This window comes from Salvelinus namaycush, unplaced genomic scaffold (assembly GCF_016432855.1).
Source record: "Salvelinus namaycush isolate Seneca unplaced genomic scaffold, SaNama_1.0 Scaffold700, whole genome shotgun sequence".
NCBI lineage: Eukaryota > Metazoa > Chordata > Actinopteri > Salmoniformes > Salmonidae > Salvelinus > Salvelinus namaycush.
This window is the reverse complement of record NW_024061421.1, coordinates 74,727-95,000: the sequence shown is the minus strand read 5'-3', so window position 1 is coordinate 95,000 and position 20,274 is coordinate 74,727. Positions and strand designations below refer to the sequence as shown.

Genomic DNA, 20,274 nt, shown 5'->3' with positions numbered 1-20,274 from the left:
TGACTGCATAAGTATAAGCTATGTAACGGAACCACTTCTAACGTGTTAGATCAGTGGTTACAGACATAGAGGCAGACAGGGAGTTTGGATGCCTGTTGAAAGGATTCACACAAAACAATGCCTATGGCTCTCCACCTCAGCTCACCACATGCCGAGCTTCACTACATGACCAAAAGTATGTGGACACCTGCTTATCGGCATCTCATTCCAAAATCATGGGCAATTTCTGGGAAGGACTTCCACTAGATGTTGCAACATTGCTGCGAGTACATGCTTCCATTCATGTGGCGCAGCGGTCTAAGGCACTGCATCTCAGTGCAAGAGGCATCACCACAGTCCCTGGTTTGAATCCAGGCTGTATCACATCCGGCCGGGATTGGGAGTCCCATAGGGCGGCGCACAATTGGCCCAGCGTCGTCCGGGTTAGAGTTTGGCCGGGGTAGGCCATCATTGTCAATAAGAATTTGATCTTAAATGTCTTGCCTAGTTAAATAGGTTAAATAAAAAAATTAAATAAAAATGTAAATAAAAAAGTCTGTCTGTCTGTCTGGTTTGTCTGTAAGTCTGTCCATCCACAGGGAGGAGACCCACCCTCTCACACAGACTAACACACCTACATACAGTGCATTCGAAAAGTATTCAGACCAATTCCCGTTTTCCACATTGTGTTAAGTTACAGCCTTATTCTAAAATTGATTACATTATTTATTTTTCTCAACAATCTACACACAATACCCATAATGACAAAGCTTACTCAGACCCTTTGCTGTGAGACTCAGAATTGAGCTCAGTTGCATCCTGTTTCCATTGATCATTCTTGAGATGTTTCTACAACTTGATTAGAGTCAACCTGTGGTAAATTCAAATGATTGGACATGAAAGGCACACACAACTGTTTATATAAGGTCCCACAGTTGACAGTGCATGTCAGAATAAAAACCAAGCCGTGAGGTGGAAGGAATTGTCCGTAGAGCTCTGAGACAGGATTGTGCCGAGGCACAGATCTGGCGAAGGGTACCAAAACATTTCTGCAGCCATGAAGGTCCCCAAGAACACAGTGGCCTCCATCATTCTTAAATGGAAGAAGTTTGGAACCACCAAGACTCTTCCTAGAGCTGGCCCCCGGCCAAACTGAGCAATCGGGGGAGAAGGGCCTTGGTCAGGGAAGTGACCAAGAACACGATGGTCACTCTGACAGAGCTCCAGAGTTCCTCTGTGGAGATGGGAGAACCTTCCAGAAGGGGAACCATCTCTGCAACACCACCAATCAGGCCTTTATGGTAGAGTGGCCAGACGGAAGCCACTCCCCAATAAAAGGGACATGACAGCCTGCTTGGAGTTTGCCAAAAGGCACCTAAAGACTCTCAGACCATGAGAAACAAGATTTTCTAGTCTGATGAAACCAAGATTGAACTCTTTGGCCTGAATGTCAAGCGTCACATCTGGAGGAAACCTGGCACCATCCCTACGGTGAAGCATGGTGGTGGCAGCATCATGCTGTGGGGATGTTTTTCAGTGGCAGGGACTGGGAGACTAGTCAGGATCGAGGCAAAGATGAACTGAGTAAAGTAGAGAGATATCTGTATAATTATCTATATGGGCCAAATAATGATGATCAGCACTTTTTCGAAACTATATATAATAATCTATTTAGCTCATGAGCAACAAATGAATCTATTATTATGGTGGGAGATTATAATACGGTTTTAAGTACCTCAATGGATCGTAAAGGAAATCACACTACAAACTATCAGCCTCAAGCACTTAAGTAGATCAGAAATATCAGGGATACATTAGAACTAGTGGATATATGGAGGTTGAAAAACCCTGACCTAGTGAGATATACATGGAGGAGGCTTAATCAAGCTACTGTAGCCGTCTTGATTACTTCCTGGTCTCGTTCTTGCTGGCATCAAAAGTAAAAAAAAAAAAATATTAATAGGAGACAGTATGTGATTGGACCACCATCTAATTGGCCTCCATATAACTCTAAATTTAATCAAAGCCTTTTGGATGACAATATGTTCTTCACTAAGAGAAAATTATTCATAACTGACTTTTTTCTGCACAACATAGGTACAGCAGATCCCCTCATTGTATGGGACACTTTTAAATGTGCTTTTAGAGGCACAAAATAGGTTATTTATTCAAGAACGATCAAGTGTAATGCATTAAAAAAAAAACGATTTGGAAGAAAAATGCTACCAAAAATAATTTACAGAAACTCGTTACAAATGGAGTGACTATGATTCACCAAATTATATTTTGAAAAGAGGAAGCAAAATATTTTAAGCATATGTTTTATTCTCAGTCTCCTCCATCTCCACTGAATTATGTCAACTATAAGGATTTCTTTCCTAATGAAAAAAGATGAATCATGTAAAATAAACTGAAAGACCTGTGTGAAGGCGAACTTACGGAATAGGACGTTTTTGAGGCGATTAAATATTCCAGTGTGGAAAAACACCAGGGCTTGACGGTATACCAGAAGAGGGAAGCCTCTTACACTTCAATGTAGTGCTGCGAAAATCCTGGCGAAATGCACAGCACATAGAATAAAAAAGGTTTTACCAGATATTGTTCATCCTTATCAGACAGGTTTTTACATGGTTGATATATTGGAGATAATATATGACAATTACTTGAAACAATTGAACATTATGAAACATCAAAGATACCAGGCCTGGTCTTCATAGCAGATTTTGAAACGGTGTTTATATAAAGTACGACTAAAATTTATATATAAATGCCTGGATTACTTTAATTTAGCTACCTACTCCAGACGATTTATTTTTTAAATCAAATGAGCAAAAAATATTTCATTTTATTTGGAATGCTAAGCCAGTCAAAATTAAATGTGCCTATTTATATAATGAATATAGGTTTGGAGGGCAAAAATTATTAAATATTAAAGCTTTAAAGCTCTCACTAAAAGCTTCACTCATACATAAATTACACTTAAACCCCAGATGGTTCTCCAGTAGATTATTAAGAAAGGCTCATCCTTTGTTAAAAATTTGCTTTTTTGCCTCTATACAGATTACAACTTCTCATTTCCAACTAATTGAAAATGAAATTTTGTTTAAAGTATCGCCCTTTCTTAATCAAGCCATACAAAGACGGTTATAATTTCAGTTTATCCTCCAGAAAAGATATAACAAATATTACAACAAATGTTATGGTTAAACTCAAATATACTGATTAATAAAAAAAAATATATATTTTTTAAATGGTTTTATATTTATTAATGATATTATGAATATAAACGGTGGAGGAATGTCACATGTGCTGCTATCAAAAATATATGGGAATGTCTGCTCAATCCAGATTTATAACCAAATATATGGGAATGTCTGCTCAATCCAGACTTATAACCAAATATATGGGAATGTCTGCTCAATCCAGACTTATAACCAAATATATGGGAATGTCTGCTCAATCCAGACTTATAACCAAATATATGGGAATGTCTGCTCAATCCAGACTTATAACCAAATATATGGGAATGTCTGCTCAATCCAGACTTATAACCAAATATATGGGAATGTCTGCTCAATCCAAATTTATAACCAAATATATGGGAATGTCTGCTCAATCCAAATTTATAACCAAATATATGGGAATGTCTGCTCAATCCAAACTTATAACCAAATATATGGGAATGTCTGCTCAATCCAGACTTATAACCAAATATATGGGAATGTCTGCTCAATCCAAATTTATATCCAAATATATGGGAATGTCTGCTCAATCCAAACTTATAACCAAATATATGGGAATGTCTGCTCAATCCAAATTTATAACCAAATATATGGGAATGTCTGCTCAATCCAAATTTATAACCAAATATATGGGAATGTCTGCTCAATCCAAACTTACAACCAAATATATGGGAATGTCTGCTCAATCCAAATTTATAACCAAATATATGGGAATGTCTGCTCAATCCAAATTTATAACCAAATATATGGGAATGTCTGCTCAATCCAAACTTATAACCAAATATATGGGAATGTCTGCTCGATCTAAACTTATAACCAAATAATTGCAGCATTACCACAAAAAATGGAGGATGCAAGCGGACAAGGGAGAAAGTGGGGAACTTGTTTGCCTGCCAAATATTAAAGATACAAATTGTCTGAAAGGAATTGTCATAAATAGAAAAGTATACCAGTTTCATTTGAGGACAGAAATGTTGACAGCTGCACCATACAGGTTGCAAAATAAATGGGAAGAGAATTTCGATGGGACATGGATTATGAACTGGTACAAAAAACTACACTTGATTCAACATTTAGAATATTTCAACATAAATTATTATACAAAATTCTTGCCACCAACAGAATGCTATATATATATATATATATATGGGGCGCACAACAATCTCAGCTCCGTAGATTTTGCTGTGAAGGGACAGAATCAACAGATCATTTATTCTGGTATTGTCTCTATGCAGCTTGTTTCTGGTCACATGTTCAGGAAAAAAAATCACAACATGCACTTAAAATGAACCTTACAAATAGCAGTGTTGGGCGATATTGGAAATCCATAGTCAGTCAATAAATAATATAATAATAATATAATTTAATAAAAGTACAGAGAGATCCTTGATGAAAACCTGCTCCAGAGCGCTCATGACTTCAGACTGAGGGCGCTTCACCTTCCAACAGGACAACGACCCTAAGCACACAGCCAAGACAACGCAGGAGTGGCTTCGGGACAAGTCTCTGAATGTCCTTGAGTGGTCCAGCCAGAGCTCGGACTTGAACCCGATCTAACATCTCTGGACAGACCTGAAAATAGCTGGGCAGCAACGCTCCTCATTCAACGTGACAAAGCTTGAGAGAAGAATGGGAGAAACTCATTCAAAGCTTGTAGCCTTGTGGCCTTTCTAGGGAGTTTTTCCTAGCCACTGTGCCTCTACACCTGCATTGCTTGCTGTTTGGGGTTTTAGGCTGGGTTTCTGTACAGCACTTTGAGATATCAGCTGATGTACGAAGGGCTATAAAATAAATTTGATTTGATTTGATTTAGCGTCATGCCCAAAAAGACTTGAGGCTGTAATCACTGCCAAAGGTGCTTCAATAAAGTACTGAGTAAAGGGTCTGAATACTTATGTAAATGTGATATTTCCTTTGCTTTGTCATTATGGGGTATTGTGTGTAGATGTATGAGAGGAAAAAGCTATTTAAACCATTTTAGAACAAGACCCTAACGTAGCAAAATGTGAACAAAGTAAAGGGGTCTAAATACTTTCCCGAATGCAGTGTATATCCCTTAGGTGGTGACAAAATACATCCCTTCGTTCTGTCTGGTTTGCAGGCTCACAGCCTTCAGTCCAAACTCTCTCTCTGTTCCGTAACTCCACATTCTCTCTCCGACTGTAAAACGGAATGGCCAAATATCTGTAAAGTGACTGTAATGAAACACTGACACACGTCTCTGTCTCTCTAGGCTTCTTCTAGTCTCTGTCTCTTTCTAGTAACATTTCTGTCTCTCAATTCAACTTGGTCTCTTTCACTCTGTCTCTGTCAATTTCAATTCAAGGGGCTTTACTGGCATGGGAAACATATGTTAACATTGCCAAAGCAAGTGAAGAAGATAATAAACAAAAGTGAATAACAATAGGCAATAAAAATTAACAGTAAATATTACACTCACAGAATTTCCAAAATCAAAAATAAATTTCAAATGTCATATTATGTCTATTTACAGTGTTGTAACGATGTGCAGATAGTTCAAGTACAAAAGGGAAAACATATGGGATGTATTTACAGTGGTGTTGGTTTTCACTGGTTTCCCTTTTCTTGTGGCAACAGGTCCCAAATCTTGCTGCTGTGATGGCACACTGTGGTATTTTCTGGATTTTGTTGTTGTTTGTGTACATAGATTTTATAATGTCATATGTTTTTGCCCCAACACCACTTTCCATCAATTTGTATAGCAGACCCTCATGCCAAATTGAGTCAAATGCTTTTTTGAAATCAACAAAGCTTGAGATTACTTTGCCTTTGTTTTGGTTTGTTTGTTTGTCAATTAGGGTGTGCAGGGTGAATACGTGGTCTGTCGTACGGTAATTTGGTAAAAAGCCAATTTGACATTTGCTCAGTACATTTTCACTGAGGAAATGTACGAGTCTGCTGTCAATGCAGAGGATTTTCCCATGGTTGCTGTTGACACATATCCCACGGTAGTTATGGGGGTCAAATTTGTCTCCACTTCTGTCTCTCTCTCTCTCTCTCTTTTTCTCCCTCTCTCTTTCTCTCTCTCTCTTTCAATTCAATTTCAATAAGGGCTTTTCTCTCTCTCTCCCTCTAGTCGGAGTGCATGCTGGGAGTGAGTCGGGAAGCAGGAGCGATTGTGGGAGCGACTGTGTTCCAATGGCACGTTGTGTTCGCTAAGCCGAGTCTGTTATTTTGAAAGTCTGTTATTCTGTTATTAGTCTGTTATTAGAAAACCCTTTTGCAATTATGTTAACACAACTGAAAAACTGTTGTTCTGATTTAAGAAGCAATACCATTTCGAAATACATGACAGTTCAAAAGTTTGGGGTCACTTAGAAATGTCCTTGTTTTTGAAAGAAAAGCTATTTTTTTTACCCTTAAAATAATACAGTGTAGACATTGTTAATGCTGTAAATGACTATTGTAGCTGGAAACGGCTGATTTTTAATGGAAGATCTACATAGGCGTACAGAGGCCCATTATCAGCAACCATCACACAGTGTGTATACACTGCTCAAAAAAATAAAGGGAACACTTAAACAACACAATGTAACTCCAAGTCAATCACACCTCTGTGAAATCAAACTGTCCACTTAGGAAGCAACACTGATTGACAATAAATTTCACATGCTGTTGTACAAATGGAATAGACAAAAGGTGGAAATTATAGGCAATTAGCAAGACACCCCCAATAAAGGAGTGATTCTGCAGGTGATGACCACAGACCACTTCTCAGTTCCTATGCTTCCTGGCTGATGTTTTGGTCACTTTTGAATGCTGGCGGTGCTCTCACTCTAGTGGTAGCATGAGACGGAGTCTACAACCCACACAAGTGGCTCAGGTAGTGCAGCTCATCTAGGATGGCACATCAATGCGAGCTGTGGCAAGAAGGTTTGCTGTGTCTGTCAGCGTAGTGTCCAGAGCATGGAGGCGCTACCAGGAGACAGGCCAGTACATCAAGAGACGTGGAGGAGGCCGTAGGAGGGCAACAACCCAGCAGCAGGACCGCTACCTCCGCCTTTGAGCAGGAGGAGCACTGCCAGAGCCCTGCAAAATGACCTCCAGCAGGCCACTGGTCACGAGAGTGACAAGTGAGATAAATTCTAAAAGAAATTAAAGAGTTCAGTCACAGTTTTAACTCTGTATAGAGATGTGTTTTCTGAGTTCAGTCACAGTTTTAACTCTGTATAGAGATGTGTTTTCTGAGTTCAGTCACAGTTTTAACTCTGTATAGAGATGTGTTTTCTGTTTCTTACTCCGTAGTTTTTTTCCAGCCATGAGCAGTTTTACGTTTTAAGAGAGCTGTAGTGTATGAGTTAATAAAGAGAAAGGGAAGTGACATAAGTTTTCTACAAGAAACGGGGGTCATAAAAACTCAAAAAGTAGGGGTGTGGCCATCCTGTTCTCAAAAGGTTTTTTGTCTTTGTCATATGACGTTGAAGAGGTAGTTGAGGGGAGGTTATTAAATATGAGGTTGAAGAGGTAGTTGAGGGGAGGTTATTAAACATTAGAGTGAGATATGAAAACACCACTATGTGTTTAATAAATGTACATGCCCCAGTAGTGGCAGTGGAGAGGGTATGTGTTTAATAAATGTACATGCCCCAGTAGTGGCAGTGGAGAGGGTATGTGTTTAATAAATGTACATGCCCCAGTAGTGGCAGTGGAGAGGGTATGTGTTTAATAAATGTACATGCCCCTGTAGTGGCAGTGGAGAGGGTATGTGTTTAATAAATGTACATGCCCCTGTAGTGGCAGTGGAGAGGGTATGTGTTTAATAAATGTACATGCCCCTGTAGTGGCAGTGGAGAGGGTATGTGTTTAATAAATGTACATGCCCCAGTAGTGGCAGTGGAGAGGGTATGTGTTTAATAAATGTACATGCCCCAGTAGTGGCAGTGGAGAGGGTATGTGTTTAATAAATGTACATGCCCCTGTAGTGGCAGTGGAGAGGGTATGTGTTTAATAAATGTACATGCCCCAGTAGTGGCAGTGGAGAGGGTATGTGTTTAATAAATGTACATGCCCCAGTAGTGGCAGTGGAGAGGGTATGTGTTTAATAAATGTACATGCCCCAGTAGTGGCAGTGGAGAGGGTATGTGTTTAATAAATGTACATGCCCCTGTGGTGGCAGTGGAGAGGGTATGTGTTTAATAAATGTACATGCCCCTGTGGTGGCAGTGGAGAGGGTATGTGTTTAATAAATGTACATGCCCCTGTGGTGGCAGTGGAGAGGGTATGTGTTTAATAAATGTACATGCCCCTGTAGTGGCAGTGGAGAGGGTATGTGTTTAATAAATGTACATGCCCCTGTGGTGGCAGTGGAGAGGGTATGTGTTTAATAAATGTACATGCCCCTGTGGTGGCAGTGGAGAGGGTATGTGTTTAATAAATGTACATGCCCCTGTGGTGGCAGTTGAGAGGGTATGTGTTTAATAAATGTACATGCCCCTGTGGTGGCAGTGGAGAGGGTATGTGTTTAATAAATGTACATGCCCCTGTGGTGGCAGTGGAGAGGGTATGTGTTTAATAAATGTACATGCCCCTGTAGTGGCAGTGGAGAGGGTATGTGTTTAATAAATGTACATGCCCCAGTAGTGGCAGTGGAGAGGGTATGTTTTTTAGAGACATTATCATACCATTGAGAAATGTAACACTGAGGATGATTTATTTCTTGCTGGGGATTTTAACTGTACAGTCAGTGATTTAGATAGAAATCACAAAGAACCTCATATAGCCGCAAAGCCTTTTTTAAAACGCCTTATTGTAACACATGAACTATGTGATATTTGGCGGAGTCAAAATGGAGGTACGAGACAGTACACATGGTCTAATGTGAAAGAGAACACCATCTCTCTGACCAGGTTAGATAGGTTGTATTGTTTTGAGCATCAATCTCAGGTCTGTAAGTCAAGTGAGATAAAACCCCAGTGAGATATTCTGATCATAGTTTAATAACAGAGGTGGTGTACATTAACGCTGTAAAACCCCAGTGAGATATTCTGATCATAGTTTAATAACAGAGGTGGTGTACATTAACGCTGTAAAACCTAAAAGTGCATACTGACATTTTAATATAACTTTATTGAGTGATGCTAACTTCAAGAAATGTTTAAGTTTTCGGGAGAGGTGGAGGTCTCTAAAGGACAGTTATGTTTCCTTTCAACAGTGGTGGGATATAGGGAAAATCCAGATTTAACAATTATGTAATCAGTACACGAAGAATGTCACCAGAGATATCACCAGATCAATGAATATCTGGAGTCTGAAATAGTGGAACTCCTGACGTTAGTTGAGACCACAGGAGATCGAGGCCATATTCAGGCCCTCAAGAGAATAAAAGCCTCATTGGCAGACCTGCTGGGTATCAGAGCACTGGGGGCATTGGTGAGAAGTAAGTTTCAGGGAATCTCTGAAACAGATGCCTCATCCAAATTTTTCTTTGGTTTAGAGAAAATAATGGACAAAATAATGAATTCATTGCCACAGATCAGCTGTTAGACAGGAGCTCACTAGCCCAAGTGGAATTAGAAAGAGGACAGTAGAGTTCTATGCTGAGCTCTACAAGTGGAATTAGAAAGAGGACAGTATAGTTATATGCTGAGCTCTACAAGTGGAATTAGAAAGAGGACAGTAGAGTTCTATGCTGAGCTCTACAAGTGGAATTAGAAAGAGGACAGTAGAGTTCTATGCTGAGCTCTACAAGTGGAATTAGAAAGAGGACAGTAGAGTTCTATGCTGAGCTCTACAAGTGGAATTAGAAAGAGGACAGTAGAGATCTATGCTGAGCTCTACAAGTGGAATTAGAAAGAGGACAGTAGAGATCTATGCTGAGCTCTACAAGTGAAATTAGAAAGAGGACAGTAGAGTTCTATGCTGAGCTCTACAAGTGGAACAAGAAAGAGGACAGTAGAGTTCTATGCTGAGCTCTACAAGTGGAACTAGAAAGAGGACAGTAGAGTTATATGCTGAGCTCTACCAGTGGGATTAGAAAGAGGACAGTAGAGTTCTATGCTGAGCTCTACAAGTGGAATTAGGAAGAGGACAGTAGAGTTCTATGCTGAGTTCTACAAGTGGAATTAGATAGAGGACAGTATAGTTCTATGCTGAGCTCTACAAGTGGAATTAGAAAGAGAGCATTATAGTTATATGCTGAGCTCTACAAGTGGAATTAGAAAGAGGACAGTAGAGTTATATACTGAGCTCTACAAGTGGAATTATAAAGAGGACAGTAGAGTTCTATGCTGAGTTCTACAAGTGGAATTAGATAGAGGACAGTATAGTTCTATGCTGAGCTCTACCAGTGGAATTAGAAAGAGGACAGTTCTATGCTGAGCTCTACAAGTGGAATTAGATAGAGGGCAGTAGAGTTCTATGCTGAGCTCTACAAGTGGAATTAGATAGAGGGCAGTAGAGTTCTATGCTGAGCTCTACAAGTGGAATTAGATAGAGGGCAGTAGAGTTCTATGCTGAGCTCTACAAGTGGAATTAGATAGAGGGCAGTAGAGTTCTATGCTGAGCTCTACAAGTGGAACTAGAAAGAGGGCATTAGAGTTCTATGCTGAGCTCTACAAGTGGAATTAGGAAGAGGACAGTAGAGTTCTATGCTGAGCTCTACAAGTGGAACAAGAAAGAGGACAGTGGAGTTCTATGCTGAGCTCTACAAGTGGAATTAGAAAGAGGACAGTAGAGTTCTATGCTGAGCTCTACAAGTGGAACTAGAAAGAGGACAGTAGAGTTCTATGCTGAGCTCTACAAGTGTGAGTACCAGGAGGATAAATCAGAGACACGGCAGTTCCTTGGTGGACTCCCACAGGTGACTGTAGAAGCTCAGGTTGAACTAGAGCAACCATTGTCTTTGCAGGAGCTTTACACTGCATTAAAAGGCCTGGAAAATGGAAGTGCACCGGGTATTGATGGGCTTCCTGCTGACTTTTTTAAGTCTTGTTGGGCTATGTTGGGAGAGGATTGGCTAGCAATAGTTAACGATAGTTTGACCGGAGGGTTACTACCGATATGCTGCAGAAGGGCTGTCCTCACCCTACTGCCAAAAAAGGTTGACCCTATGGAGGTGAAGAACTGGAGGCCAGTGGCCTTACTGTGCATTGATTATAAGAACCTGTCCAAGGCTTTGTACAACAGGCTGAGGGAGGTGATGGGGCAAATCGCATGGACCAGTCCTAGCGGCAGGTAGATAGGGAATAACATTTCCCTGATTCTGTATTTTTTGGGACGTCTCTACGGCTATTGGGTTGGATGCTGGTCTAATTTCAATTGATCAGGAAAAGGCATTTGACTGAGTTGAGCACTTTTGAGGCTTTTGGTTTCAGCTCTGGTTATACTGCCATGATCAGGGTGATATATGGTGACATTGAAAGTGTATTGAAAGTTAACGGTGGCTTGAATGCTCCTTTTAAAGTGTGTAAATTAGGCAGGGGTGTTCGTTGTCTGGAATGTTGTATGCCATTGCAATAGAGCCACTACTAAATATCATTAGAAGCCGCATTGAAGGGGTGAACCTTTCAGAGGAAATTCCTCCTATTCATCTCTCAGCCTACGCTGATGTAGTTATTTTGGTGAAAAATGAAGCGGAGGTGGATAGTTTGAGTCTCATGGTTGATCGGATTAACAATGTGGTTGCCTCTGCACTGTGGCATCAGTTGTCATGTTCAGAGCCACCGTCTGGCCTTCTGACCAAGATACAGGCAATTATTGTCGATTTTTTAGGGGGGATAAATATCATTGGGTTCCACAAAGTGTTTTGTATTTGTCATAAGACGCGGGTGGACAAGGTCTTGTACATCTTGCTAGTAGGGCTGCTGCTTTCCGGGTTCAGTTTAGTCAAAGGATTCTTTATGGATCGAAAAATTAGGTGTGCAGAGGGGTGGCAGGTCTGGAATTACAGAAGGTAGGGGGATTAGATTTAAAGAAGGCAAAATGTTTGGTTGATAGTAGCCAGATTTCTAGGGATGGAGTACCTCCGCTTTACAGAGGCCTTCTTAGGGTTTGGAGTATAATGAAGGTGTCCAGACACACTAAGGCTGAGTCAGTGCATTGGCTGCTGGAGGAACCTCTGGTGTTTGGGGTATAATGAAGGTGTCCAGACACACTAAGGCTGAGTCAGTGCATTGGCTGCTGGAGGAACCTCTGGTGTTTGGAGTATATGAAGGTGTCCAGACACACTAAGGCTGAGAGTGCATTGGCTGCTGGAGGAACCTCTGGTGTTTGGAGTATAATGAAGGTGTCCAGACACACTAAGGCAGAGTCAGTGTATTGGCTGCTGGAGGAACCTCTGGTGTTTGGAGTATAATGAAGGTGTCCAGACACACTAAGGCTGAGAGTGCATTGGCTGCTGGAGGAACCTCTGGTGTTTGGAGTATAAGGAAGGTGTCCAGACACACTAAGGCTGAGTCAGTGCATTGGCTGTTGGAGGAACCTCTGGTGTTTGGAGTATAATGAAGGTGTCCAGACGCACTAAGGCAGAGTCAGTGCATTGGCTGCTGGAGGAACCTCTGGTGTTTGGAGTATAATGAAGGTGTCCAGACGCACTAAGGCTGAGTCAGTGCATTGGCTGCTGGAGGAACCTCTGGTGTTTGGAGTATAATGAAGGTGTCCAGACACACTAAGGCTGAGTCAGTGCATTGGCTGCTGGAGGAACCTCTGGTGTTTGGGGTATAATGAAGGTGTCCAGACACACTAAGGCTGAGTCAGTGCATTGGCTGCTGGAGGAACCTCTGGTGTTTGGGGTATAATGAAGGTGTCCAGACACACTAAGGCTGAGAGTGCATTGGCTGCTGGAGGAACCTCTGGTGTTTGGAGTATAATGAAGGTGTCCAGACACACTAAGGCAGAGTCAGTGCATTGGCTGCTGGAGGAACCTCTGGTGTTTGGAGTATAAGGAAGGTGTCCAGACACACTAAGGCTGAGTCAGTGCATTGGCTGTTGGAGGAACCTCTGGTGTTTGGAGTATAAGGAAGGTGTCCAGACACACTAAGGCTGAGTCAGTGCATTGGCTGTTGGAGGAACCTCTGGTGTTTGGAGTATAATGAAGGTGTCCAGACGCACTAAGGCAGAGTCAGTGCATTGGCTGCTGGAGGAACCTCTGGTGTTTGGAGTATAAGGAAGGTGTCCAGACGCACTAAGACTGAGTCAGTGCATTGGCTGCTGGAGGAACCTCTGGTGTTTGGGGCAAGACTGGAGGTGACAACTGAAGCTGTTCCACATTTCTCCAAGATGCTGATGAAGGGCAACATCATCACCCTGAGGAAGTTAATGGACATGGCTGGGCCCACAGTAATGGATGGAAGACGGGTGGCTGAACATTTGGGGGTGAGGTCTGAAAGGATTGTCGGACAACTGCTGGGAAGTTGCAGGAAGGCTTCTGTCAACAGAAGAGTGGATTATGCTCAAGAGTTACAAGAAAAAGGCACCAGATGAAGACACCCCATTTCCCAGACTAAGGATTATACCCGATATCCCAGAGTAAGAACAGACTAAGGATTATACCCGACATCCCAGAGTCAGACAGTCTAAGGATTATACCCGATATCCCAGAGTCAGACAGACTAAGGATTATACCCGACATCCCAGAGTCAGACAGACTAAGGATTATACCCGACATCCCAGAGTCAGACAGACTAAGGATTATACCCGACATCCCAGAGTCAGACAGACTAAGGATTATACCCGATATCCCAGAGTCAGACAGACTAAGGATTATACCCGATATCCCAGAGTCAGACAGACTAAGGATTATACCCGACATCCCAGAGTCAGACAGACTAAGGATTATACCCGACATCCCAGAGTCAGACAGACTAAGGATTATACCCGACATCCCAGAGTCAGACAGACTAAGGATTATACCCGACATCCCAGAGTCAGACAGACTAAGGATTATTCCCGACATCCCAGAGTCAGAACAGACTAAGGATTATACCCGACATCCCAGAGTCAGACAGACTAAGGATTATACCCGACATCCCAGAGTCAGACAGACTAAGGATTATACCCGACATCCCAGAGTCAGAACAGACTAAGGATTATACCCGACATCCCAGAGTCAGAACAGACTAAGGATTATACCCGACATCCCAGAGTCAGACAGACTAAGGATTATACCCGACATCCCAGAGTCAGACAGACTAAGGATTATACCCGACATCCCAGAGTCAGACAGACTAAGGATTATACCCGACATCCCAGAGTCAGACAGACTAAGGATTATACCCGACATCCCAGAGTCAGACAGACTAAGGATTATACCCGATATCCCAGAGTCAGACAGACTAAGGATTATACCCGACATCCCAGAGTCAGAACAGACTAAGGATTATACCCGACATCCCAGAGTCAGACAGACTAAGGATTATACCCGACATCCCAGAGTCAGACAGACTAAGGATTATACCCGACATCCCAGAGTCAGACAGACTAAGGATTATACCTGACATCCGAGAGTAAAACAGACTAAGGATTATACCGGATATCCCAGAGTCAGACAGACTAAGGATTATACCCGACATCCCAGAGTCAGACAGACTAAGGATTATACCCGACATCCCAGAGTCAGACAGACTAAGGATTATACCCGACATCCCAGAGTCAGACAGACTAAGGATTATACCCGACATCCCAGAGTCAGACAGACTAAGGATTATACCCGATATCCCAGAGTCAGACAGACTAAGGATTATACCCGACATCCCAGAGTCAGACAGACTAAGGATTATACCCGACATCCCAGAGTCAGACAGACTAAGGATTATACCCGACATCCCAGAGTCAGACAGACTAAGGATTATACCCGACATCCCAGAGTCAGACAGACTAAGGATTATACCCGACATCCCAGAGTCAGACAGACTAAGGATTATTCCCGACATCCCAGAGTCAGAACAGACTAAGGATTATACCCGACATCCCAGAGTCAGACAGACTAAGGATTATACCCGACATCCCAGAGTCAGACAGACTAAGGATTATACCCGACATCCCAGAGTCAGAACAGACTAAGGATTATACCCGACATCCCAGAGTCAGAACAGACTAAGGATTATACCCGACATCCCAGAGTCAGACAGACTAAGGATTATACCCGACATCCCAGAGTCAGACAGACTAAGGATTATACCCGACATCCCAGAGTCAGACAGACTAAGGATTATACCCGACATCCCAGAGTCAGACAGACTAAGGATTATACCCGACATCCCAGAGTCAGACAGACTAAGGATTATACCCGATATCCCAGAGTCAGACAGACTAAGGATTATACCCGACATCCCAGAGTCAGAACAGACTAAGGATTATACCCGACATCCCAGAGTCAGACAGACTAAGGATTATACCCGACATCCCAGAGTCAGACAGACTAAGGATTATACCCGACATCCCAGAGTCAGACAGACTAAGGATTATACCTGACATCCCAGAGTAAAACAGACTAAGGATTATACCCGATATCCCAGAGTCAGACAGACTAAGGATTATACCCGACATCCCAGAGTCAGACAGACTAAGGATTATACCCGACATCCCAGAGTCAGACAGACTAAGGATTATACCCGATATCCCAGAGTCAGACAGACTAAGGATTATACCCGACATCCCAGAGTCAGACAGACTAAGGATTATACCCGATATCCCAGAGTCAGACAGACTAAGGATTATACCCGATATCCCAGAGTCAGACAGACTAAGGATTATACCCGACATCCCAGAGTCAGACAGACTAAGGATTATACCCGACATCCCAGAGTCAGACAGACTAAGGATTATACCCGACATCCCAGAGTCAGACAGACTAAGGATTATACCCGATATCCCAGAGTCAGACAGACTAAGGATTATACCCGACATCCCAGAGTCAGACAGACTAAGGATTATACCCGACATCCCAGAGTCAGAACAGACTAAGGATTATACCCGACATCCCAGAGTCAGACAGACTAAGGATTATACCCGACATCCCAGAGTCAGACAGACTAAGGATTATACCCGACATCCCAGAGTCAGACAGACTAAGGATTATACCCGACATCCCAGAGTCAGACAGACTAAGGATTATACCCGACATCCCAGAGTCAGACAGACTAAGGATTATACCCGATATCCCAGAGTCAGACAGACTAAGGATTATACCCGACATCCCAGAGTCAGAACAGACTAAGGATTATACCCGACATCCCAGAGTCAGACAGACTAAGGATTATACCCGACATCCCAGAGTCAGACAGACTAAGGATTATACCCGACATCCCAGAGTCAGACAGACTAAGGATTATACCTGACATCCCAGAGTAAAACAGACTAAGGATTATACCCGATATCCCAGAGTCAGACAGACTAAGGATTATACCCGACATCCCAGAGTCAGACAGACTAAGGATTATACCCGACATCCCAGAGTCAGACAGACTAAGGATTATACCCGATATCCCAGAGTCAGACAGACTAAGGATTATACCCGACATCCCAGAGTCAGACAGACTAAGGATTATACCCGATATCCCAGAGTCAGACAGACTAAGGATTATACCCGATATCCCAGAGTCAGACAGACTAAGGATTATACCCGACATCCCAGAGTCAGACAGACTAAGGATTATACCCGACATCCCAGAGTCAGACAGACTAAGGATTATACCCGACATCCCAGAGTCAGACAGACTAAGGATTATACCCGATATCCCAGAGTCAGACAGACTAAGGATTATACCCGACATCCCAGAGTCAGACAGACTAAGGATTATACCCGACATCCCAGAGTCAGACAGACTAAGGATTATACCCGACATCCCAGAGTCAGACAGACTAAGGATTATACACGACATCCCAGAGTCAGACAGAAGGCTTCATTACTGGATTTGAGAGGGTTGGAAGAGGTGGGTTTGGATGAGGTGAATGTGAAGGAGTTATATAGGGGGTGTGTCAAGGTTTTTACATAAAGATAAAAATAAAAATAGAAAAGACAAGGTAAAGCCGGCATGGAGAGCACTGTACAAGCCACCAGTACAAAAGGGTACTAGTGATATGCAATTGAGGGTGTTCCATGGCATCATTGCAGTTAATGCTTTTGTATACGTCATTTATTCAGATTTTGGAGATGGATGTCCTTTTTGTAATAGAAGAGAAACAATGTTTCACTGTTTTATGGAGTGCCAGAGGATAAAACCTCTGTTTGAAATACTAGAGACTGTGTTTACAGCTGTAGAGGAGATTTTCAATAACTCTGTTTTTATTTGGGGGTTTTAATACATTAAGCAAAGGAAAATAAAATGTCAACTTTACATTTTATTTTGGGACAAGCTAAGATGTCAATTTTTCTGAGTAGAAAAAAAAGATAGACGAGGGATATGGTAAGGATATAAGATGTGTTTTAAAGGATTTGTTTAAAGCGAGAATAAAAGTGGATTTTGAGTTGTAAAAGATTTCCCATTGTTCGAGGAGAAGTGGACTTATGAAGGAGCGATTTGTTTTGTGGAGGAGGGGAGACTATTTTTTCTTAATGAAATAAATTGAATGTAATTTTTATTTATTTAGTTCATTTATTTGTTTTTTATGTTTATTTAAGAATTACACATTTGTTGTGTAATTTCTGAAAAGGCAGTGCGCCAACATTTGGGTTAATAGTTATATAAAATTAAGGTTTTCTAAAAATTAAATCTCTCTCTCTCTCTCTCTCTCTCTCAATTGAAACACTCTCAATAGTGTTTTTCTCCCTCCCTCCCTCCCTCCCTCCCTCCCTCCCTCCCTCCCTCCCTCCCTCCCTCCCTCCCTCCCTCCCTCCCTCCCTCCCTCCCTCCCTCACACTCTACTCTATTCCACTCCTGTTCAAACTCTCTAAAGTGACTGTCAATTTAAAGCTGACAAATGCTCACAGCTGAACTCTACAGCTTCTATACTGTCTACTGTAGACTCTTCCAAAGTCCTCAAACAGTCGGAAGACTCCTAAACTCAAACAGTAAGGGAGAAAGGAACTGAATATATAGTGTGGGGGAGGAGAGAGAGAGAGAGAGAGAGAGAGAGAGAGAGAGAGAGAGAGAGAGAGAGAGAGAGAGAGAGAGAGAGAGAGAGAGAGAGAGAGAGAGAGAGAGAGAGAGAGAGAGAGGATAGATGGAGAGAGAGAGGATAGAGGATAGAGGGAGAGAGAGAGAGGTTAGATGGAGAGGGAGAGGATAGAGGGAGAGAGAGAGAGGATAGATGGAGAGAGAGAGGGTAGAGGATAGAGGGAGATAGAGAGAGGATAGAGGGAGAGAGAGAGGATAGATGGAGAGAGAGAGAGGATAGATGGAGAGAGAGAGGATAGATGGAAAGAGAGAGGGGATAGATGGAGAGAGAGAGGATAGAGGGAGAGAGAGGATAGATGGAGAGAGAGGATAGATGGAGAGAGAGAGAGGATAGATGGAGAGAGAGAGGATAGATGGAGAGAGAGAGAGGATAGATGGAGAGAGAGAGAGGATAGATGGAGAGAGAGGATAGATGGAGAGAGAGACAGACGTTTTCAGCTAACCTCAAACACAGCGTAAATGTTTAAAATTGCACCCAAACTCTGACAATTCTTTACAGACTATTTAGGGGGACAAGAAAACGTGTTAAAAGGAATTGGATTTCAAACGGAGACTACCTCATTTGTGAGTTATAGCCTGTCATAAGGCTGTGATGAAAGATATGATTCTACTGAGTTAACAGTGTGTGTGTACTAAGATTCCAGTCCAATCACATACAGTACAGTAAATATAGTCCAACCACATACAGTACAGTAAATATAGTCCAAGTACATAACAGCTTGCTTTATAACTAGCTACATGACTCTCATGCAGAACTATATTTTCTCTATCTTACTCTTCTTTGCCCCTCACCTCGCTCTTCTTTCTGTCAGCTCTTCTTTCACTCCCTCTCTCCATCCCCCTCTCCTCTGATTTGAAGTGGAGTTTCAGATTTGGGGCAGAGCGAATCTTTCATGTCTGTCTGTCTGAACTCTGGTCTGGTCTCTCTCCCCCCTCTCTCTCTCTCTCTCTCTCTCTCTCTCCCCCCTCTCTCTCTTGCTCTCTCTCTCTCACACTGTCTATGTTGATCTCCCTCTTCTATCGGTCTCTCTCTCATGATTCCATCACTCCCTCTCCCCTCTCTCTATTACACCGGATCTGTCTAGACAGTGGTGTGGAAAACAAGAACTAAATTACATTTTACAGCAAATTGAAAAGATGGCAGAGGAGGAGTGAGCCTTATCAAGGAAGGAGGCTCAGCCCCCTCTTTCTCCCCTCCTTACAAAATTCACAGACCTACGATATTACCTTTTTACGGTGAAGGTGGTGGGTGTGTGTGTACGCCCTGTGTGTGTGTGTGCTTGTGCGCGTGAGTGTTTTTCTGTGAGTGTGTGATTGTATCACTCTTCACTCACCGATAGTGTGGCTGTGAGGGTGGGTGTGTTGTTCTCGTTGCCGGGCTGTTCGCTGTGCGTCTGTGTGGGTGTGTACAGCGTTAGGGTGTGCTCTGCCACCGTGCTCTGACCCGTGTAGTCCGCTGGCGGGTGGGGGTGGGGAGGGGCGTACTCCGCTGGGATGCCGTTCTGGGGGGGGTACTGGGCTGGGGGGTAGGGCTGGGCCATCGCTTCCGGGGGGGCTGGCCCCTCTTGGTTACCCTGAAGAAAGAGAGAGAGACCTAAAGATCAGTGCCACAGGTAACTTCCACAAAGCTGCGAACGATCTGAGAGACAAGGCAAGAAGGGCCTTCTATGCCATCAAAAGGGAACATAAAATTCAACTTACCAATTAGGATCTGGCTAAAAATACTTGAATCAATTATAGAACCCATTGCCCTTCATGGTTGTGAGGTCTGGGGTCCGCTCACCAACCAAGAATTCACAAAATGCGACAAACACCAATTTGAGACTCTGCATGCAGAATTCTGCAGAAATATCCTCCGTGTACAACGTAGAACACCAAATAATGCATGCAGAGCAGAATTAGGCCGATACCCGCTAATAATCAAGATCCAGAAAAGAGCCATTAAATTCCACAACCACCTAAAAGGAAGCGATTCCCAA

The 20,274-nt window shown here is 42.6% G+C and overlaps 1 protein-coding gene across 1 annotated transcript in view; it reads right to left on the bottom strand.

Moving 5' to 3' along the window:
• Positions 1-19,869, bottom strand: part of LOC120042515 (RNA binding protein fox-1 homolog 3-like) — a gene marked incomplete at its 3' end in the record, with an annotated part of 48,866 nt that extends 28,997 nt beyond the window's left edge. The window contains exon 1 of the mRNA XM_038987346.1: positions 19,630-19,869. Within this exon, the coding sequence (XP_038843274.1) occupies positions 19,630-19,836 (207 nt within the window). The remainder of the gene's footprint in view (positions 1-19,629) is intronic.
• Between the last annotated feature and the right edge of the window lie 405 nt (positions 19,870-20,274).